The sequence below is a fragment of the Callorhinus ursinus genome, unplaced genomic scaffold (assembly GCF_003265705.2).
Source record: "Callorhinus ursinus isolate GAN/ISIS: 27379988/994484 unplaced genomic scaffold, GSC_fseal_2.0 scaffold3, whole genome shotgun sequence".
In the NCBI taxonomy this organism is placed as follows: Eukaryota; Metazoa; Chordata; class Mammalia; order Carnivora; family Otariidae; genus Callorhinus; species Callorhinus ursinus.
Window position 1 is genome coordinate 41,273,846 of NW_027397065.1, and position 24,397 is coordinate 41,298,242.

The 24,397-nt window shown below is 35.6% G+C and overlaps 1 protein-coding gene across 2 annotated transcripts; it reads right to left on the bottom strand.

Moving 5' to 3' along the window:
- Nucleotides 1-502: 502 nt before the first annotated feature.
- On the bottom strand, nt 503-16,950 carry GABRA6 (gamma-aminobutyric acid type A receptor subunit alpha6). Of its 2 annotated transcripts, XM_025866628.2 has the most exons (9): nt 16,526-16,949; nt 16,211-16,329; nt 15,552-15,619; nt 13,378-13,598; nt 13,211-13,293; nt 12,526-12,669; nt 11,961-12,113; nt 10,403-10,662; nt 503-1,973 (listed from the first exon to the last, which is right to left on the bottom strand). In XM_025866628.2, the coding sequence occupies exons 1-9, from the start codon at nt 16,561-16,563 to the stop codon at nt 1,698-1,700; spliced, it is 1,362 nt and encodes a 453-aa protein (XP_025722413.1). In that variant the 5' UTR covers nt 16,564-16,949; the 3' UTR covers nt 503-1,697. The 2 variants fall into 2 exon arrangements, with proteins under 2 accessions (XP_025722413.1, XP_073742684.1); XM_073886583.1 differs by lacking the exon at nt 16,211-16,329 and having other exon boundaries at nt 16,526-16,950.
- Nucleotides 16,951-24,397: the final 7,447 nt, after the last annotated feature.

Here is a 24,397-nt window from a genome sequence, read left to right on the forward strand (position 1 = left end):
ACATAGAAGAGAATAGTAATGAAACAAGCATGAATTGTTCAGAATGGAAGGACTCTAAAGGGCATCTGATCAATCCCTGTCATCCTATAGCGGAGAATACAAGGAAGTCTCCCAGAGACGAAGATTTGGTCAGGGAGCTAATTCACAGAGACATTGGGTGGAGCTCTTGGTCTCCTCACCCTTAGCAAAGCGCTATTTTAATTACCTTCTAATTTGTTGGGCTGTAGAATTTTTGCATTTTTCTGGATTAAGTTAAGAGTAGTAATCTCAAAATACTTCTTTCTGGGTTCAAAGCTCAGGGTGACCTCAATGATATTTAAGGCCCAACAACGGCTAATGAAGGGTTTATCAATTTGGACAAACCACACTGCATGCTTTTTCCTATGCCTCGTTCCTGTTTCCCTAAGACTATTTATTCTATGTGGGAGAAACATGGCTAGAGTCAGCATCAGGAAGAGCTGGGAGAGCAGAAAGAGAGAAAAGTAGTCTCGTTCATTGATTTTTCAGCTTTATTGAGGTATAGTTGACAAAATTGTAAGGTACTTAAAGTGTACAATGTGATGATTTGATATATGAATACATTAGGAAATGATTCCTCTCACTGAGTTAGTCAATTAACATATCCATCACCTCTCATGTTTACCTTTTTAATTTTTTTTGCTGAGAACAGTTAAGTTCTCTCTTACCAAATTTCAATTATACAATACAGTATTATAGTAGAGTTACTATGTTATTTATTAGATACTCAGACTGTATTCATCTTATAACTGAAAGTGTGTTGAGTGAGCAGGAAGGAGAGATCGATTCTGGATACAAACTCGACTCTTTGTTTACAGTGAAGTGACTGAGCCTACCTGTCCTGTACCTTCTACTTGTCAGAATCACGAGGGACACTAACACTGAGTAGAGGTAGTGTCTTCATTTCTTCATACTTAAGAAAAATCTTCTCCCTAGCTTTATTAAACAGAGAGAACCATGTTTATTGTTTTCTTTAGTGGTATACCTAGAAAGGTAGAAAATATGAGATATAGCCACAGTCATAATAGAACAAGGCTTCATTACAGTTACAATTTTTTCTACAATTTCATGGGATTATGATGAGCATATTATTTTGAAAGGAGAGCTTACTGAGATAAAACAGCACTGTATTGCAGTCCAACTAAAGCTATGTACATATGCATACTTATTTATTTATTTATTTATTTATTGAGGTGAAATAGCATCACAACAAATGGCTAAGCTCAATACAGGCTTGACACTGAAAGCTATTTTATTAGCATAAGGGCCTCCAACATGCTGGTATTAACCTATTGATAAATATTTAGACTATTTATATTTTGCTCTCTTTGACAACTAAGCCGAAATAAACATAGTTTAAGGCAATCTTTGGAAGTGTCAGCATTTCTTATTTTATCTTCTTTGTGGTAAATGCTATTCACAGTGACAATTAAAATATTGAACAATGAAGGACAAAGATTGGCAAATTCATCTTGAGTCCATCTTATTCTCTTACAAATTTTTTCTCTAACATACAGAAAAGAGGAGTAACATTAGTGCTTTTTGGCCCGTACGTGCTTACTCAAAGCTATGTGTTACAGATTTTCAATGTTCAGAAAAGCATCTATACAAGTGTTAATGCTATTTAAAAAAATTCAGAAAATGAGAACTTACAGAATACAAGTTGTCCTGGCTTCAAGCTATTCAACACTGCTGCTCACTTCCATCGTGTCTTTGGAAAGGTAAACTACCCAGTATACAAGGTTAAATCCTGCAAATGCAACTGGAAAGAGAATCCGAGAATACTGGTCTATTTTACTGGTGCCTCCAAAGGCTGGAGAGAGTGGTGGGGGTGTGACAGGTGTTGTTTGTAAGACAGGAGCTCTGGTGAGGACTTTGCAGGCCTCCGGGGATGGAACTATTGGCAAAGGCAGAGAGGTGATTCTTTTCTTCAGATGATACTTGGAATTAGGATGCTGTAGGGAAAAGACATAAATATTCAGCCTAGGTAAAAGACTAGAGATCACATTGTTATTCACCTTTTCACCATGGACAGATATTTATTGACTACTTACTGTGTAAGATAAAATATTAGCAAATTACTTTTTTTAATATTAGCACATTCTTAGTATTTGATGGTGCTACTTTTCCAAGAAAGTTGTAAAACAAATTTAAAATAATGATTTGCGGCCACCCAACATCCTAGAATTTCATACATCAGCAATTGATGCCAAGCATATTCCACATCCCAGAAACTGCATTGACCACTGGGCCATTAGGAAGAGATGAACCAGGTTGCAAAGGCTTATCCACCCCCTTCTCCTCCCTGGTGATGCATAAGCTTATAGGGCAATGTGTGTGGGCAATGAGAGGGCATTTAAATTTGGAATATATGGACAATTAATTAATACAAGAAAATATAGCAGTTCAGTTAGTTGATATCATTCTTCTAGCCTACATCCTCATCTTCACACGTTCATATATTTGAACCAGCTGAGATAACAGCAACAAAAATTATTAAGGTGCTCATGTATGTGAAAACCAGTGACAAAGTGTCAATACCCTTAAACTGAGTGGGATGACTGTTCATCCCTTGAAATACAACTGCCTCTTAAGCCCAGAAGTTCTATATTGAGAGCTCTCTGCTTCCCATTCAGAACTTCTCCACTGGTCTCATCTACCTCCATCCTAAGTCACCAAAAAATGATTCATTTACTGACCTCAGAATTGTCAGAATTATTATATGTTCTTTTTTATCATTAGAAATCATAAAACAACCATTTTTAGTCCTGAAAAGGATATTTAGCACATTAATTGTTAGGTGCAAAGGCTAAATCCGGAGAGTGGAGCTGGAAATGCCTAGCCCTTAGTCACACAGCTGGTAATAAACTACCCTGGTCAATTGCAATGCTTGTTTCATCATCCCCACATTTTCTTGTCTTCACTCTAAAGTATTGAGTGTAGTTCAGAGACTCTAATTCTGTTTGCTTTCGACTCCTTTCATACTGTGGAGACTAGAGGACCTTGCTCTGATTTGTATTTTTTCTTGCTATATCCTATAATAATCACTCTCCTTGTGACCAGGTTGCCCTTGCTGGGTCTCTGCCTTCAAACACTTGCTGTACATTATCTCTGCTCTTGTAAAACTGCCTTGTTTTCTCCCTGGCAGCAAAATCACCACTTTGATGCCTGGCAGGGTATGTTACTCACATGGGCAGACTCCCGTGGCTTTAGCCAGCAAACCCGCAGCAACAGCATGAGGCAGCCACCTCCCCTGTGCCGGTTGAGCCACAGGACCAGAATGACCTGCCGATGTGGTGACATTTGGAGTGGGAGAAACAGCAATTCCAAGAACCTCTTCTCTTTGTATTCCCCTTTTGAATTCTGCTGTTTGATTTGTCATGGAATTTACTGAGTATCTAAATAATAATAGTCATCATTGAGAGTTCAAGCCCAGTGCACTTTTAGAGGCCATGGGAAAATCTCCCTCTTCACCAAAAGCACAAATGAGTCTCTGTAGTAGTCAAGTCTGATTTCTCATGACCATGGTGAGTTGCAAGGAAAGAATATCTTTACTTGTTATGTGTTGGCCCAGGATTGTGCTAGGGACTCTTGACAAAAATTAAATAAAGAAGATAGAAGGTAGAAGATAATTTAAAATAGTAGAGGCCTCAGTCTGCTGATCTTAGGAAATAATTGACACTTCCTACTAAAAACATGTGATAGCTAAGGACTACTGTGCCCAGAGTCACAAGTCAGCATGTGGATAGGACCAGAGTAGTGATATTTTGGTCTCAGTGCATGCTGTGTCTTAGAGAATAAACATAGCACCTTCTTTCCAGAGTTTCCATCATGTATCTCAGACTCTAATTTGAATTTTCAGCCATTAACTATGTTATTGAAATGGTCTCCACCTGAAAGAGCAAAATGTGTTACTGTTTCATTTTCCAAAAAGAGTTATCCTCCTCCCAGATACAGGGACTATTAAAATATTTTACTCTAGTAAAATTTCTAAGGATCATGATGGAGTAAAATGAGGGCAAGCCTTTAAAGCAGATAACTCTTTCTAAACTGATGATTTTTCACAGCATGTATTCCCTGTGTTTATTTCTTTTTTTAAGGAGAAAGAGGGCAGACATGAAAAAGTTCATTGAGACAAAAAAGTAATTATGAAACATAATCTACCATGAAGATGTAAGGCATTGTTTTATCTTCCCCTCTTTGGAGCTGTGGGGGAAAAAGTTAATTGTCAATCTTTTGGCATTGTCACAATGTCACACATGACTTAATAAGAATTACCAAATGACCCTTGTCCAGAGGTAAGCAACATCACTCAAAACACCATGAAAAATTTAATAGCATTAGCCTGGAATGAAAGATCCCCTACAACAGGATTCACCCTCTCCTCATCTCCTTCTCCAAACAGTCTCTATGGAGGGTTGCATAAGAGTTAAGAGGGCAAGAGAGTCAGAAAGCCCTCGTTTGCAATTCCACATATACTACTTACGTGCTATATGTAGTTCCCATCTTTAAAGCTAGGGAAGATTATTACTTTCTCTATAAGTTTTTCTTTTCTTTAAGAATTTGAGAAAGAAAATGTAAGGTATAAGTTTATAGGTAAGATAGATGGATAGACATTAGATATACATATATAATATATATCATAGATATACTAGAAAGAGAACACTTTTTTGCCTACTTAGATGTTATAATTTGTTCAGCAGTTATCACATTTTTCCTTGTAAATATTATTTCTGTTGCACTTTATCTCCTTTCCTGACATGAAATCTCTTTATTGGTAGAGGGCATATTATTTTAAGTATAAGTGTTCCACAGCCCCTAGTCAGTGCACAGAACATAGTATGTGCTTAATAAGCATATGCTGAATCAACAAATGAGTGAAAATCTAAACGTTTCCAGGATTTCTTAGAGTAATCAGGCAAGGAGAAGAAAATAAAGATTTTGATGATTATTTTACATTATATTTTAGTGTACTGTTTCATATTACAAGTACCATATCTAAATGCTTATAATTGACAAGCACTACACAACGTTTTGCATGCATTATTTTGCCTATTCTTAGAAAAAATATATTGTAATATTATTATTTTCATTTTAGAGATGAGCAAATGAAGGCTTAAGTGGGAAGCTCACGCAGTAACTGGCAGTGTCTGAATGTAATCACTCTTGGATGTTAAGATCACACTCTTAATAATTATTATGGTTTCTTCCCATCAGCTTTAAGGTTCAGGGCATGGTTTCTCAAACACAGAACTATTGACATTTTGGGTAGGATACTTTTTTGTTGTGGAGGATTGTCTTGTACATCACAGGATGTTGAGCAGAATCCCTGGGTTCTACTTCTACTCACAAGATGCCTGTAGCATCTCCCTCCCCAAAGTTGTGACAACCAAAAATATCTCCAGACATTGCCAAATATTCTCTGGGGAGAAAAGTCACCTACCACTGAGTATCACTGGCTTAGAGTTACAGATATCTCACTGTCCAGCGGCGATTGGGGGTGTTTCTAGCAGGCAGCAAATATGATATTTTCAAGGAAATGCAAGAGGCCTGGCTGCCCTACATGCTGGATAATCAGCTCCTGCATAATTGGGAATTGGCAGTACAGGAAACTGGACTCCAATTTAGAAGAATCACATTGAATTTCTGAAGTGAAAAGAAAGCCAATTTTGCAAGCCATTCAAGATACAGGTTTGCATCAGACCCCGCCTGTTCTATTGTAACCCCGGCAGCTTCAGCTGATGGTAAAATAGGTTTTTGTCAGAGTCCAGATGAGGGCTCAGCTTGGGGCTGTCACTGCTTTGAGTGGAACACCTGTGGTTTCGAATTTTTCCAGGGCTCCCCTGCTGCTGAATGCCATCCTGCTTTGGGTATTTATAGAGCATTGCTTTGTTTTAAGTAATGCCATATTGCAAAGGTACTTTGAGTCAAACTGGACTTTATGACAATGAATTGTTGGATGTAAATATAAGACATTTGGAAAGTACTTAAAGCAATTTTTATGCAACATTCAGTGAGTCTAATATGTTAAAGAGGAGGGGGCAATGGGTTATCTCTCAAGAGAGATATTCTAACCATGGCTGCATTATCCAATGGACAAACAAAACATCTGGTTTTAGAACCAGCAAACAAGGGCCCAAATATAAATTTGAAAATATTTAGTACTTAATATTTTTTAAAAAACTATTATGTTAATTATTATGGAGGAAATAAGAATTTCAAATCAAATTTTCTTGCATCTAAGTAATAGCTGGTAGAATTGGGACAGAGACAATTCCAGAATTTCTATAAAGAAGCAGCTTATTGGCAGCAATCTGCTGGTCTGTGGTGCTAAGTACATGTCTGGAAACAACATTGGAATGTTTGGAGGGTGAAGAAGGGAATATTGGATGAGATTTGATAGAAGGTACGGGGAAAGAACTAACCACCTACACCCCTTATCTAATCCACCCTACCCTCTCTATAAGTTATGAAATAGCACAACCATGGTGAAGGGACTCAGAGTCTCTGATGGGCTTAATTCAACCCTTAGTTCTACAGAGTAATGAAAGTCTTCAAAGAAATCTCGGCAATATTTGGAAATGGGAAGTAAATCTTTCAGTATTCTATGCTTCATATCTCTCTACATAGGTGGAAGGCAACATGATAATGACCCAGCAGATCATCCCAACCTTGAAAGGGAATATAGAAAGGATATGTCTTATTTCCCTCTCTATGTCCAGGTTGGGACAAGCAACTGACTTAGTGTTTCTGGAACAGGACCAGGCTAATCTTTCTGTTCTCAGCTGAGAAAACACTTCCTCCAGAATGATGATCCCTCCAGCCTGTGTTAGGTACTCTTGTATGGCTCTTCTTTAACCACTATACATCTCTAACCACAGCCTTTATCATAGTGTATTGTTATGGCTCATTGGTTTGTCTTTCTTACTGTTCAGCAAGAAGCTAGTGAGGGAAGAGGCCCTACTGATGTCACACACTAATGTATCCCCAGCATTCTACAAAGGATATGGAACATAAGAGCATTTAACAAGTGCTATGGTATGAATAATTCATTGAAGACATAGGTACTCAATAAATGGGTGCCAGATGAAAAGGAAAAAAAATAGTGAATAAACAATGTAATCACTATAAATATAATTATAATCCTGACGAATGAAATTTTGGCCAATTATGTTTGTAGATAATTTACCAAGAATGTCACACCTCCTGTGAAAAAGGAAAGCCACATTGGATGTGTCGATGGGTGGGGGGAATTCATTCTTAGGAACATAGTAATGAGAGTTTAGACCTTTAAAATAACAAGGACACTAGCAAAACATCCAAAAAGTGATTGAGGTCCAAACTTGGTCTCACACGCAGAATAAGTATACCCCAGACACATAATAATTTATGATACATGAAGATAAGAATAACTCTCTAGTGCCAAGATAGCATACCAGATAAAAGCAATAAGGAAAGGTACCATATAAGCAGGCAAGAAGCTGTGGGTAAAATCTAAAACAAAAAACAACAACAAAAAAACCCAGTACCTAGTTCCAAATGCCTTAAAACGAGAAAGATCATTAGTAAACCAAGCACTTCTGAGGATTTAGTTTTAGATGTCTCTTCAGGTTTGATTAGATTTAAAACTCCTGAATTTCTTTGTCTTTATTATATTAAATTTCAAGGTCAAAATCGAAGTGATAAACTTTTTCCCATATTCATTCTAAGTAGTTTCTTATGAAAAGCAATTAGGACATTAAAATATAATCTAGAATCACATGAAACATCTAAGCACTTAATTTTATTTCAACCTCACCACATTGGTTTGCTATTTCAATGTCCAACTTACTCAAATAACATCATTTTGATTACAACTGAATAGGCGTTTTTAAATGTCATGGTATTTGAAGGAAAAAATGGCCTAGCAATCATAATATATACCATTGTGTTGTATAAATTGCAAATGTATAATTTATGTTTGTTCCTCTATATTATATAAAACAAATTGCCAAGGTTTGACGTGAATAAATAAAACATAAATGTTCTGTGTAATCATCTATATTTATTTTTGGTACCTACAAGGTTTGTATTGTTAAGTTTGCTTATTTTGATTTTTATTTTTATGCTTTGACCTACCCTTTCAGAAACAAAATGCTGCTTTTCATGGCCTTAAAGTGTTTTAAGTGAAGCCGGGTTTAGAAATAAAATTTTTCATAAGAAAAAAGTCAACTTGCAAGAAAAAAGTACTTTGAGATGATTTAAAAGCATTTTTTTATCCAGCTTCCCAAAGGACCTGCTCATTATATGTTACTATTTTAGAATTGTAGAAGATAGCTCATATGAAGACCTGAGATCTTAAATTCCATCTTATTAATAAATTATATCTTTAAAATAAAAGACAAAGAGAATACTAACTCTCTGCTTTCTCCAAGGATTTGAAATTGTATTTCTCTCAGGAATACATATTTCAAAAAAATTTAAGTAAGGAAGTTGGTCTTTCTTTTTATCTCAATATCAGATCAGATCAATGAACATATTCAAAATCATTGGACTTATTTTTTATCTTGTTTCTCATGAATTTCTCTTTTCAATTTTACTGCATTTCTGGAAGGAAACTGTTAAACTGAATTCTGATAAATATGAATTCTTCATTTATAGATATATGTTAAGATGATATGTGACCATTGGGCAATATGTTGATTATATACCTATATTAATACAGATGGCTTATAACATAATAACTTTTATTTTTACAAACATAAGCTAATTCTCAAAAATATTTTCTGAAAAAAATTATTTTCCAAGTGTTTTGGATTGAGTCTTCAGACTAGCACCCTTTTGCTGTAAAATTTATATTTTTATGGCCTTTAAAAATACACATATATAAAGAAAACATCATTAGGTCAAGGGAAGAATTTTGGTAAAAGGCAAAAGATTTATACGATCTGAAGAGAAACCAGAGTATATTCAAGGGAAGAATTTTGGGAATGATCTCACATTCTGAAAATGTTTTATCTTGTGGTGTGCACTCTTTTATATATCAGGCTTTGAGGATTGTTGGAGAGGGGATAGTCTCTGCCTCTGTAAATCTGTGTGTATTGGACTTCTGTGATAAATTCCTAGTTTTTCTACCGACTAGTAACTAACATCTTCCCTCTCTGAGATACTGTTTTTGATTTGTAAGCAGAGGTAATTAGTCTGGATCACTGGATGGGAAAAAAAATTTTTTTTTAATGAGAACTAATTTAAAAAAAATCTTTAAATTATATATTTCCACTTATGGGAACGGCATTATTTTATTCCTCGGAAAAAATATAAATTCTCAAACATATTTCTTAGTATATCAAAAGAGAAGTTTTGATAAGAAACTATCATATTTTTATCCAATAAATACATGAGTATTTGAGAATAAAACACACATAGCTTTGTAGTTTTTATCATTAAAGTTAACCAGGGATTAGCTGAACTACATGTGGTTCTGTGATTTAGAAATGTTCACAAGAATTGATTATATGAAGACATTTTTAGTTCAAAGTGTTGGCAGTACTTGATTTTACAGAGCAAAATTTTCTTCTTTTCAACAACTACTATGTGGAATTTGCATTGACATAAAAATGTATATTTGTCAATAAGCCTATAATCCATTAAAAAAAGTGTGTGCAGCTGAACTGTTGTGAAAATTTTACTCATATGTGGAATTGAAATTTGGGGGCACATTTATGACCCTTGAATTACTAATGCCATCATTTGTTTCTTTTTCAAATAACCTCTGAGGACCAGAGCTTAGTCACAGCAAATCTAAACTTAATTTTATAGGTATTTATCACTGATTATAAGTCTTTGAATAAAAACACTTTAAGATACATGTATTTAATATACAAATGTGAACATGAGTGTTTTCATGAAAATCAAAAACCTTGCTTATGATTCAGCATTCATAGAACCTAATATTCACATCTTGCCTTCATGGAATGAAGTAGCAAGCAGATTTCTAACAAAAATTGTCCATTTTATGGGAGTCCCTGTTTATTTGCCTCAGACTCTGAAGCCTCATTAGGAACTTTTTTTTTTCACTTTATTCTCCCTAGTTGGTATAAGTAAATCTTTTCAAAGGAAACATCTAAAGGCTGAGAAGAATGTTCTCATCTCCTCTGAGAGCTTAGAATCTGCTAGTACTAGTGAGGATGATAAAAGAAGAATGCCAAAAGTTTAGAGCAAAGATAAATGAAGGCTTATTGCTCATTTTTTTTGCTCTGAAGTAGGAAAAGAAGTTGGCCTTCAAATCAGAATTATGTAACTTGTGCTCAACTAATAATACTTTTGGACTATTTAGTTGTTTGTGATCACTGTTAGGCTGCCTTTTCCTATATTGATGGGTAACATTAGAAAAGTAAACAATTACCAAAACAATCTCAGCTTCCAACGGTTCTCTGGCTTTTGATATTGTCACTGGGGGTGAGGCTGCAATCTGTGCCCTCCTTTTGGCTTTCTGTGTCTGAAGATTGGTAAAGTAGTTAACAGCCGCGAACTCAATAAGAGCTGAGAAGACGAAAGCAAAGCAAACAGCTATGAACCAATCCATAGCAGTTGCATACGACACTTTTGGCAAGGAGTGCCGGGCACTGATGCTTAATGTGGTCATGGTTAAAACAGTGGTGATCCCTAAAGTGAAAAAGAATAAAAAATGCAGTATTAGCATTTGGAATCCGGTAACAACATCAAATGAGCATGTGTCAGTGGATTAAACACTCTGCAAATGTAATTTTTGTTCTAGTTTTATAATTGTTCACAATTATTATCATAAGTATTACCATTTTTGTATGCTTCAATACCTAGTATGTGCCATATACACCGTAGCTGCTCAAAAAATATTTTCTGATTTGATTTAGTTTAACTGTTATAAAGTTAAACTAATGAATAATTCTAGTTGTTTACTTAAGAAAATTTACAGCAAATTATCATATAAGTACTAAAACCTTGAATTCTTGGTCAGTTTGAATAGCTGATAATATCTATCAACATATTTAAGAAGTCTATTTGGTATAAATAGTAAACATAAAATTAGGTTCCTCATTTTTTTACATTTCTAGCTTGGTTTTAAGGTAAAATATTTACTCATGAGAAAATAATTTCATCACTCAGTCACCAGCAGTTTTATATCTTGTATAATAGTTGGAGAATATATGTAATTTGAAGATGGTCAATGTCATTATATGGATATTCTTTCATAATTTGCAGAAAGAAATCTATTTTAATATAGTAAATTAGAAAGTCAAAATCATCTGAGATTTCAATTCAACTCAGGTCTTTGCTATGAACCTCTCTAAATGTATAATCATGAAAACTTAGAAAAAGTTGGATTTTGTTATTGATGATACTTTCCATTACAACTTTTTTTCTCAAAATTAATAGTGATTCTACATATCAAAAATGACACTCAATATTTAGGTTGAACCATGGGAAATTGGTTATATTTAACTATTTTTAGATCTAGAAAAATGACAGTTTCTTATGGTTCAACCTAATAAAGGCAAGATATCATTTATATATTAGACACGATTTACATATTAGGTTTCAATATCTTTGCCTTTCTTTTCATGAATTTACATGTCAGTTTTTACTTTTCTGCTTTTCCTTAATTATGAAAAAGCAAATTGAGGTTTAAAAAAAGTAAAAAAAAAAAAAAAAAAACTCCTAAATAGGGCACATGAAAGTCACAGAAATCCAGCCAGAATTCTTGCCAAGACAAATGTTTATGTGAATTCACCGCATAGCTTGGGATAATATAAGGGTCATTTAATATAATACATATGCCTCAATGAGATAGGAGTCTATTTCCTTTGTGGATTGAAAAAGTGCGCTAGTGTGAATATGCCCTGAACATTCACAATTCCCCCAACATATCACAAGCAGTAAGAGCGGGAGGATGCGTGGAATTATAGCCAAAGAGTGAAGCATACCAAAGACAGTTCTAGCCGGGACAGATTCCTTATTAATCCAGAAAGACACTTGGGAAAGAATGACTGTCATAATGCAAGGAGTGTATATCTGTATCATGAAGTAGCCCATCTTCCTTTGCAAGTGGAAATAAACTGTCATTATTACGTATTCACCTGTTGGAAAACATGTATATCAGTATTATTGCTGTTGACAGTGTGCAGAAAGAATGCAGCTGGAAATAAATCTTGCAGATCTTTAAATTAACATGCGCTGGAATAAAACAAGTAAAGGCATATTTCACTGTATGACAAAGATACTTGATCAGGCAGATGGTAGATACATCAGCTCATTGTTTTTGGTTGGGTTCTTTGTGTCATATACATACAAAACTATTTATTCCAAGGTTACACAAATCTTTATATGCTCATGGTTGCAAAATCAATTTTAAAGAATGCTACTCATCACTTCAAAACAGCAAGCATAGCTGAGGATGGCTAATGCAGAGAAGAAAAAAAATAGATATTTCAAAAATGTGCATGGGAGTCACCTTGCTGAATTACATTCATGAATTGGTCTAATTCTTACCTGTGTTAGATTTAATTGTCTCACTAGATACGGTTTGTCCAATCAGATCGTACTGGAGAAGACTTGAAGATTCTTCTGGGACTTCGACTGAGTAAAGTGGTCCTTTTTTCCATGTATATATGATTTCACTTTTGGGGTAAGCATCTAAATTTTTTAAACAAATTAAACATAGCAGTGAATCTGACTAGTTGTGTTTTTGTTTCCAAAGCAAATTTTTTCCATATAAAAAAAGAAATACAAACATAAATTTTCTTTAATGTTTTTCTTAATCTGGATAACTAAAGCCTCCAACTATTTACAAGATTGACAGACATGATTAAGTAAGTATATTCCTGGAATCACACTGAGAGTATCATAGCAATATTTCTCTTTTGCTTTCTGGTCTCTGACTACAATAAAATAATTATATATATGTATTTTTTAAAGACTGCTGCCTTTGTTTATTTATTTAGACTTATTTATTTCAGAGAAAGGGGTGGGGGAGAGGAGAGGTGGGAGAGGGAGACAAGTAGACTCCCCACTGAGCCCGGGGAGTCCTGAGATGGGGCTTGATCCCAGAAGCCTGAGATCATGACCTGAGCTGAAATCCAGAGTTGGACACTTAACCGACTGAGCCACCCAGGTGCCCCAATAATTATATATTTTGAATGCATTGTTTGACTCTCAGAAGCTTTTTGTAACTTACAACTCCCAAACTTGAGTGGACAAGCATGCCCATCCATAGGAAAGTTAACCAACCTCATGGGACAGTCAGCATTGATGGTAAGCCTAGGGATATTGAAATAAATGGTTCCAAGTTAGTATGATGGACAAATCATTTGGTTAGAGGAAGTTGAATTGGGGAAACCTCACCTCATGGTATATAAAATGGTTCCATTCTGCATTATTCTGAAGAGTTTATTAGGGGTTGTCATATTGTGTGCAATTGATTTTTTGCCATTCCTGAAAAAAGTGTCAGGTGTCCAGATTTTACTGACCATCAAGTTATTCAAACTCAAAATCTCAGTTGGGCCCCCAAACTTCAACCTCTCATCAGTCCAAGTCTGGCGAAAGAAAACGTCCATTGTATACTCCTAAGAGAAAATAAGATATTCATGAAAGCTGGGGAGATAGTTTATTAAGAATAGTTTATTCATTAGCTTATATACCCAATTCTAAAATTTAAGAAATAAAAAACTTTTTATGATAATAACCTTCAGAGAACCTGTGACTTCAGGAAATTATTATTTTTCTCAAACTTAAAGTTTGTAATAGTATCATAAAAGATGGGACTGTGTTGTGCAAACCTCCCTCCTGCACCTTGACCCTCTTTAACAATCTTCTTCTTTTCTATCAGTCATCCACCTCTCCATCTATTGATCTATTAATTTTCCCTCCATAAATTTAGAAAAAAATATGAAAAGATTTACAGTCTAGGTTTTGTGCTGGTCTTCCTACCATTATTAGTCTGATCATTCCCCTCAATGCCTTGTTCACTTTCAAAGGTGTCTCCAAACACCATGGTACCCCTTAGCAAACTTCCAAGGATAAGTAAACTTTGCTTGATAAGTGTACTCTGGTTGCACATCACAATAATTTTATATTATTCTGGAGAATATAAAAGCAAATGTTACCATGATAACTTAGAGCATCATTTAAGTATCCATAATTAAAATTTTGAGTTTTAATTTGTGGCTTTTATGAAATAACATTAGAAATCTTAAGAATTATGGTGAGAGCCATTGCAAAAGTCAATGATAATTAAAGCTTTTAAGTATATCAAAATATTGCCAATAATTGATTTGCCTACTTTATGTGTTCCTGTATGAGACCTATTACTGCAAGTTGTGATTAGATTTTCAAAATATAATTTGACACACAGTATATCCATATAATAATGATCCAGGCAATAACAAGTCTCCACTGTACAACTATACTTAAATAATGAGACGCATACATAAAATGAAGTGCCAAGTGTTCCCCAGACTTCAATAATATAGTATAGTATGGTTGTGGTTATTTATATTTGGGGTGAGTTAGTACTAAATGAAAAATATGATAGTAAAATAATTGAGGATTCTGGATAATGCTGACCCTCCTTTCTTTCAAGTCTTAAGACATTTATCTCTTAAATAAAGTTCTTCTTCTCCTTCACTTCCTCATTTTCTTTCTTACTTTTTTCCCTCCCTTCCCTTTCCCTTCCTCTGGTACTTCTTCCTTTTTTTTTTTTTTTTTATCCCTTCTTGCTTCTTTCTTTTCTTGTCAATTCAAAGATCAGGAAATAAAAAAGTCTCCAATAACTATTTATCCAGAGCAGCATTTCCCTAATAAACTTTAATGACTCAACTATTTAAAGAGTTATGTTCATTTTGATTTTAGTATTTATATTTTACTTTTGGGGGAAATGGTACCTGAGAACTGTGAAAAATATCATGATGCACTTTGTTCTAGAAGACTAGTTCAGATTTTCATTGCCACTTACTATAAATACTCTCTTATGACTCCTACAGTCATCTGTACCTGGAACAGAGGTCCTAGAACACCTACTGGTCCATTTGCAACACAAAAGGTACAAAGCACTAGCTTTTCCAAATGATGCCCTTTACTGTTTTAATAATATATACTGAGAATGATGTGCTACAGGAAACAGCTATATTTTAAGTTTCATAGATACTCTCAATATACTCTTACGTGACATATCTTTGTTGATTTTTCTTTTTTCTATTCTAAAAATTTACCAGGACTTCATAAAGATGGGGAAAATCTTATCTTTGTAGAAAAGAATCAGTGCATGATATGTGGCCCAAAGAGAGAATAGAATCTTAGAAAGTCCCTCAGGTTAAAGTGTTCAAACAGAGCCCTTAGTGAAATGTGAAGGAGATTAAGCCAGTAATCTGCTCTAATGACCATGCCCTCCCAGCATGAGTACACATATTGCATTAGGACTCTGGAGCCAAGCTTGGTAACAATGCCCAAGATCGTTAGTTCTGGGACTCTGCCCTCCCACCAATAAGTAAAATTACCCTCCCCACTTAGAGCTCACTCACCATCTCCACATCTGACACGGGCCCAAAACTGGTCACATAAATGTCTGTTTTGACTTCAGTGACAGCACCTGAAATTAGGCCAGAAGAATGGCGGCAAATATCACCAGTTATTTTAAGGACACTGAACTTAATGACCCTACCACAAAGTCCCTTCTCATGGTCAGAACCTGCAATCCATCCTAAAGGAATCCGGTAGCAGGAGCCCTTGGGTTTTTCAACTCTGAAAACTCATACCAGTTGCATTATTTTGAAATTTTTCTGGTCAAATGGGGAATTTAAGGAATGGAAGACAACTAAGTTAGTATTCTCATAAAAATTATAACAATAAGTAACACATCTTATAGTTTTTTTGGGACAAATGCTTAGAAAAGTGCTTTAGATGGAGAATCTCATTCTACACTCACACAACTCTATGAGGCAAGCACTGTTCATACTCCCACACTACAGCTGAGGAAGCTGAGGCTTAAGAGGGTTCAAATAACATGCATAGAAGGTCACAAACAGAGGAAGGGACAGAGACTGGACAGGAACACGTGGCCTCTCCTAGTACCCCTGCACCTTACCACTCTGCTATCGTTATGAAGCCCCTGGGTCTTGGAACAGAGGGAAGGGGGAAAGAGAGTAGAGATATTTGGTTTAGTAAGAATGCTGCTTCTCACCTCCAAATCCCGGCCGCAGCCGGTTGTCATAGCCTTCAAGCAAGTTGTCCAGGATACGACTGATGTTTTTGGAGTAGAAGTTTCCTTCATCTTCAAGTTTCCCTAGGGTATTTTCTACCCTGTGAGTAAACAGTCCATGATCCTCACTCCCAGGCTCAGAGAGAATAGGCTGTTCAATCTACTCATCTATCCCACCACAAATACATGCCACACCACCCAAGCTTCTTCATGATTTGGTATAGAAGTCACCCAGTAGGTATGTCCATTCACTTTCCTCTGAACTAAAAGGAAAAATCAGAAAAAAATCTTACTCACCATAGAATAAGGTACAGCCAGGGCAGAGGCGATGCCATCTTTCAGTGCTCTGCAATGTCCAGTTCACCTGGGTTCTCCTCCCTCTTAACAAGCCCCCCCCCTTTGCCAATCAACTAGAGTAATCTTCCAGACCCCTCATATCTCTTTTTCCTGTTTGTGTCCAGCCAGTAATCCATAGATGAAGAGGTTGCCAACAAAACTTTAAATGTTCCCCTTGCTCTCTTGTTCTCGCTTCTGCCTTTTCATGTAGAACAACGTGGCTTGTGGTCTTAGACTACATCCTGATGGACACTCAGCCTCTTCTGGTGGACTCACTTGGGAAAGGAGTCTGAAGGGACAGTGTATGGTTGGAGAGCGGTGACAATAATCGAATAAGGCATTAGGGGAGATTAGAAGGAAGAATTCCACTGCTAGTTTTGGCATGGAATTAGCAGGGTCCTGTGAGGAAATCTGGAAAGCAGTGGCATCTCGCTGAGAGAGATTATGTTCCAATGGGCTCAGCATTTATTATTTCTGTGGTTCACAGAAGGATTCCTACACAGCTCTTACTGCTTAAAAAGTCTAACAATATTGAGATCCTTTTGGGTTCTCTTTCTGATTTAATCATCTTTATTGCATCAGACACACCTTTCCTCCGCATTTAAAAATTGTCCCTCATTATTCTTTGAAAAGTTTTATAATACACTAGAACAATGCCTGGCTGTCTTGCTATTGGGTTAATATTTTTTAAGTACTTTGCTGATCCTTCTTAAGATACAACATCTCAAGCTAAGCCATAAATGGGTCCTACTACTATCTTTAGAAACTTGGCCAGTTTCATGGATGCTGCCTATAAGAGACAATGTCCAGAAAATATTTGATTAAGGTTATCCATGTAGAAATACTGTAAGAATAAAGCATCTATGGACGTGGTTAATGATGATGTTGCTGCACTATTTCACTAGGCTTGCCACCGGTAAAAAGCAAAATGTTTGAACCCAAGAAATAGCATTCTCTGCCTAGTCTGGTAGATGGAAGTTGACGTAAAAGAAGTCACTTTAAGCCTTAAAATTTAAATCTCTAAATAATTTAAAATAAGAATAAAGAAAAGCATTGTGAATCTCTCTCTCTATATATATGTAGAGAGAGAGTATATATATATACATATATATATATACACACACACACTCATATATATACACATTTTTTTAAGTTTTCTTACGTTGTTTTACTTGTGCTAAGCTGAAACGTGCACCCTGGTCCTAGCTCTCACCTTTGAAACCATACACAATAATTTGTCAGGGAAAGAGCACATGGCAGCCATTTAAACAAATATATCTATCATGTCCTCTCAAATTTAAGCTAAACATTCCTAAAATCTTTTGTTCCTTACAAAACCTGATTTCCATATATCTTCTTACTCTTTTCACTCTAAACTTACTCTAACTGATGACCACAACACATTTTCACCTCCCACTGATTGTACAGTTATAATCTAAACCCTAACTGTCTGGTATATATGATGCTATGAAATAATTCTCTGTTCATTTTTACTACAACTTACTATTTTCATTAGAAAATGCTGCCTCTGTCATAGGACTCTGTATTGATCTCTGTAAACTTGCATGATTTTTTTCTATCAATATGTTTATTATCCATCTCTGATTTTTATTATCAGTGAGAAAACTTAGGTGTTTAAGATTGGATTTTTTTATATGGTTAAAAAAATGATCATGGGTGAGTTGTACCTACTCTTATAGAATAGGCATGTTTTTCTCATTAAAATTATTTATTTAAAAGAAACAAATGATAGGTCACATTTGTCTCTATAGGGAAGATTAACTCCTACCATCACCACCAACAAGGTTTGTGTATAAAATAACTTATAAAGACTCAGGGTGATTAGAGGAAATTATTGCACAGAAAAAGCAAACTTGGCACCAAACGGTAAGTAGTACTTTCTATGATATAAGAGAACTATCAGTCTTCTCAGGTATAGAAGGGGCTTGAACCAAAGGATTCTGGTATTTATGTAAGTACTTCCCACCTAGTAAGAACTTGAAACATTTCCTGTCTGTGTTAGAAACTGTTATGGGGAGCAAGTCAGTCTAAAAATAATAAATGCAATTTAAGACTGTATCAGTGAAAATTAACATAATATTAATAACTACCAAATATTTAACATTTACTATTTGCCTAGAATTATGTTAAGAAGTCCATATACTCCAACTCATTCATGGCTAACACAAAAATCTATGAGTTGTTGTATAATTGAGTCCATTTTGTAAATCAGCAAATGTGTAACTTGCCTAATCTCACAGCTGAAAAATGGCCGAATCAGAATTCAAAACTGGGTATAAGCTAAGGCCACTGGACTGAACACAGTGAAAAATAAAGTTCCATTCTATTAAAGAAATAATTTCTAACTGTGGTACTTATCCAAAGATGGAATGAGTACCATAAAAGAAAATGAGTTACCTGTTAACAAAATATTCAAGTATAGCATAGAACACCATGGGTAGGTTTCATGGATGTATGTTTCAGAAGGAAATGACATAATCCCTAAGAACATACAGTAGGAGATTGAGGCTATTTGGGGTCATTGTGAAGAAGAGCTGTTTGGTAGAGACCTCAAGTGAATATTTGGATTCAAAGATTCTGTGATGGAATTTCTCTGAAATGATGTGAGAAGAGTGACTTAAAGAGGTTTCTAGTGGTAAAATGTATCTTGGTGGTGCACTGGAGGAGAAAAATGGAGAGATAACTACTAGGCTGTACTAAAGGAAGAAGAAAAAGTGGTAGAATATGGTAATAGTTAATAGTTATTGAATGCTTACTATATGTCAATCATGTACATTGATATTATCTCTAATCCATGCAACTACCTTGCAAGGTAGCAATTTTATCTTTATTTTATAAAAGGGTAAAATAAGGCTCACAAAAGATATGTAACTATCTTAATGTCCCAGAGCTAGTAATTGTCTCTAATTCCAAAGTATACGCTTTTATACTTGATGCTTTACATATGATAACTCTGATTCTGTTTTCTGAAGTTGGGTCTCTTAAGCTCTCTGGACCAATAATATTTTTTATATTGTTAAGGGATACCTGACCTCTCTGTGGGCACTAGAAAATTTCCATGCAATACTGTTTGGGAATCCAGTGCAGTAAGAATAAAATTGCTCTGGGAGACAAAGGACAATAAAGAGAGAGTCCTCTGGTCACCAGCTTTAAATTGTTCTGGCTTGATTACCAATAGAATGTTGAACACATTCTAAGGCATGAAAGTAGAGGCAGGCAATATCAATTTCAAATCCTAAAACACAAACATGGAGGAACCAATAGTCATGTCCAAAAAAGATCACAGGTCTATAAATTCATGATTTATACACTTCAATTTAATGCTTATTTATTAAGTGCTTGATGACTAGCACTTGATGCTGAGGATATAGAAATTTTAAAAAACAATGCTTACCCTTAGGAAGTTCATATTCTAGATGTTAATATCAACATAATAAAACTGATAAGATACTGAGTGCTAAACATGATTAATTATTAACCATGTGCAATGGGAACAGAGTAAAAAGGTATCTGTGTGTGGGGGTGGTGGTCAGTGATTATTTCATGAAAGACACAACATTTGGACTGAGTTAGAGACATTAAATAAACTTTTAACAGATTAGGAAAGGCCATTCCAGGCTGCATGATGAACTCAGAGGGGTGGCAATTCATGATATCTTTATAAACAGCAAATAAGTCTGAGAAACTAGAAAATAGGAAACAAAGAATACAATGGATAAAAAGTCTGGAAGATAAACATAGTCCAATAGAGAGAGATTTCATGCTTCTCACTTGGAGGATTTTAGAAAAGCCATGGCCAAAAAAAAAAAAAAAATAGAAAAGCCATGGCCATGTGTAGCAGACTACGATGGAGTTGTCTAAGGAATTCATATCAGCACTTTTTCTCTGAGACTTGCCCTACTATTTCTTAGGGGTAGGGACTTAATTTGTCATGTTTGTACTGCTTGATCCTGTATCAAGCTTCTGTTGATTATACCACTTTGGTATTAGCTAACTCAGGTTAATTAGCAGGCAAGTTACTTAGGCAAATTATTTATTATCTCGAGGTATCATATTCATCACCTATAAAATGGAATTACAGGATCTTGATGAGGATTACGTTAAAAATGCATTCAAGCCTTTATCACAGGAAATTGCCCATGGTAAACAAGAAACAAAAACACCCATCAACATCACTATTAATATCATCACCCATAATCATCATTGTTTTCGTTTTGGGCCAAACCAATTTTTTTCTCCAGCTTTTAGAAATGAAGCAAAAAAAATTAGAGATTGGTCTATGTCATTTGCTGAGGCTGCCAGTGTTAGAGGAAGGCATGTTTGACCGAATTCATGCTACATCAGAGAAATATCTACGGACAGAGAGAAACCAGAAATGCAGTGGTCCTACAGAAAGAAACAGAGACAAATCACTGCAACCCAAAAATCTGAGAGAGCACCTGCCAAATTTCTGATGGCCTTTCTGATTCCATTCCTTCATAATCTAGGTGTCATTGCTGCCCTGAGTTCCCCCTGAAAGCACTGTATCCTTTTTATAGATTATTTTTATTTTTATTTATTTATTTTTGCTCCAGGTAAGTGGGTTAATGCCACTAGCTCCTAAGGGGTCTTTTATATCTCAGAAGACTACATCCCAAACTTGAAAGCAAAATTTCAGATGATGATACAGTATGACACCTGGATGTACTGACTGCATGACGCACTGGAGAGCACACCTAGACAAAGTGGAATCATGAGTGTACTTCCTGGGCCTTCTGGAAAGGAAGGTGCTAATTGGCAAATACATAATGATCTTGCTGCTTAATGAGTCTCTCACACCTCCGTGGAGTAGAGTAAGCATTTCAGTAAACTGCATGAACTCTTTCAGGCCACTAGGTGACTACTGAACATCATCTTCTGGCCCATGCCCCAGAATGTTTGCCTTTTTATCAGGTGCTTGGAGTATAGAAAAAGGACAGAATTTTGGGTTCAAGCCCAGTGATGAGCTCTGGGGAAATGTTATAGAAGTGCAAGCAGAATGGAAGTCTATTAACATGGTTTCTATTGGATAAAATGTAAATTCCAAACCTACCGTAGAGGGATATTCTCAAAGCAAGTGATAAAAATAAACTTTTGAAAGTGCCATGGAAAGGTCGGAGGCCTTCATGGGAATAATTTTGTCCTTCATGTTGTTATATTAAATGACTTTATGTTTCTTCTCAGAATAAAATATAAGCGGATTGCTATTTATATATGTGTGATTTAATCTGAGAGGAAAAATAAATGATGGGGTGGAGAGGCTTTTCTGAGAAGAGGCTAAGAGGTATTTGACGCACAGTTTGGAGCTAATGACTCAGCAGTGACTGAATGATGTACACACATACACACACAAACACACAATGCTGGTAAATGCTCTCTTACAAACCCTGACCATCAAAGAAACAAATTATTTTAAAATAGACTTTAACAGGCTTTGGAGAGAGTGTGCTAGAAGTAGTATATCTAATATGTCAGAATGAAAAGAGCTATATAGCTCTGTGAACTTGCTGTGAGCATATTGTTGTTGCTGCCTGTTTCGTTATTATGGCACTCTATCAGTAGGAATGTGTTAGATGTAAAAACAAAAAACCTAACTTGCAGTAGTGTAAACAAAAGTAGGGAAAAGGATGGAAGTAGGCAGCTCCTGGCTTTGGTAGTTAAGTAATGTTAGAGAGGACTAGGCTGCATTTCATGTTGCCTTCCTGCATGGTTGCAATATAGCTACCTCAGTTTCAGTTATTTGATCTGCATTTAACAGAAGAAATAAAGAATAGGGTCATGTAGCCCTGTCTAGCTACAGAGGAAGTTGAGAAACTCACAAGATATTCTTTGCTTTCTGATTTAGGAAATGAATAAGTACAGATAAATATTCATATCAATCCTACAAAAATCTTTTGATACTTGCTGTAGAAATCTAGATAACTGAACTGATTACAATAGCAAGGAATATTCTTTTTTAGTTTTGTCATCCTTTATAACATAGGTGGCCAAGAAAGATGAGAATTAGGAATGGAAGTAAAGTGGGCTATCTGTCACAGGCAGGGATCTGCCTCTAGGTAGATTAATTACAGCAAGATACCCCTTACTCTGGTATGATGGCTTAGGGAGTAGAGTGCAGGTTACATTTCTGTTGCCACTGGCACACTCAGCTTTTGGGTCAGGTACAATCTGCACGAATATGTGCAGAAGCCTCGTGACAGGCTTGTGAGAATTTTGCAAAAATCCTTTCTCAATATTTTTCTTAATATCTTTCTTGATAATTTAAAGATATTCTGCTGAATTCCATTGTCATTTATTACAGTTAATACAGCCACTGTCCAAAAGGCTAATAGAACGAGAGACCTGATATTCAATTAAAACACTTAGACCATCAAAGGCCTAAATGGTTGAAGCACATTAGTTTAGCACCTACCAGAATAGGAGCTGGGTTCCTGGGTTGCATTTGTAAATTATAAGCTGATAAAATTTTTTAAAGTTTCCTACAGGAAGGAATCAAAAGACGTTATACCTGTTACATCTATTAGTATCCATTATATTAAATCCCACCTGGAAAATTTCTTTTTTTTCCTTTTTAAAAAATTTTTTTATTATGTTATGTTAGTCACCATACAATACATCATTAGTTTTTGATGTAGTGTTCCATGATTCATTGTTTGCCTATAACACCCAGTGCTCTATGCAGTACGAGCCCTCCTTAATACTCATCACCAGGCTAATGCATCCCCTCACCCCCCTCCCCTCTAAAACCCTCAGTTTGTTTCTCAGAGTCCATAGTCTCTCATGGTTCATCTCTTCCTCCGATTTCTACCCTCCTTCATTTTTCCCTTCCTTCTCCTAATGTCCTCCATGCTATTCCTTATGTTCTACAGATAAGTGAAACTATATGATAAGTGACTTTCTCTGCTTGACTTATTTCACTTAGCATGGTCTCCTCCAGTCCCATCCACGTTGATGTAAAAGTTGGGTAGTCATCCTTTCTGATGGCTGAGTAGTATTCCATTGTATATATGGACCACATCTTTATCCATTCATTTGTTGAAGGGCATCTCAGCTCTTTCCACAGTTTGGCTATTGCAGACATTGCTGCTATGAATAGTGGGATGCATATGGCCCTTCTTTTCACTACATCTGTGTCTTTGGGGTAAATACCCAGTAGTGCAATTGCTGGGTCATAGGGTAGCTCTATTTTTAATTTTTTGAGGAACCTCCACACTGTTTTCCAAAGTGGCTGTACCAGCTTGCATTCCCACCTGGAAAATTTCTTGTAAAATTAAGTAATAGGAAAATATTTGTCTTGATGAGAAACTAAAATACTATTCTTTCCACAAACTATATAAATGAGCATGTTTCTCCTTTTGACCTTGCTGCCTGGATACTCAAAAGTCAGAACTGAATGATAGTTGACTTTTTTGTGTGTTAATCTTCTTTTATTCTTGTACCTGGTTTTCTATTTCTATTCTATATTTTGCATTTGTTTTTTTCTGAGAGGCTCCTCAAAACTTCTAGGGAAAAAGAATATAAATAAATACTAATAAGTGAAACAGTTATTGGTGATTTTTGGGGACTACTCAGTCATCTGGATCAATTATATCACATTATTTATTGATTACCTGGTGTTTTGTTTGAAGTAAAATCCAGTATTAAATAAAATAATACCAAATGGAAAAGACATTAACCGTAAGAGGACAGTTGGAACCAGAAGACTCAGCAAAAATCAGACACAGAACTGGAGATAATATATTTTACAGAAAAGACCTAGTTACTTTGAAGTTCCTTCCAATTTATACTTTGAAA

Coding starts and splice junctions, on each gene's coding strand:
- GABRA6 (XM_025866628.2), bottom strand. CDS start 16,563: ATGGCATCGCCTCTGCCCTGGCTGTACCTTATTCTATG. Junction 12,670..13,210: donor TCCACTCAAGTTTGGGAGTT/GTAAGTTACAAA, acceptor TAAAAAATTTAG/ATGCTTACCCCAAAAGTGAA. Junction 10,663..11,960: donor CCCGGCTAGAACTGTCTTTG/GTATGCTTCACT, acceptor TTTTCACTTTAG/GGATCACCACTGTTTTAACC.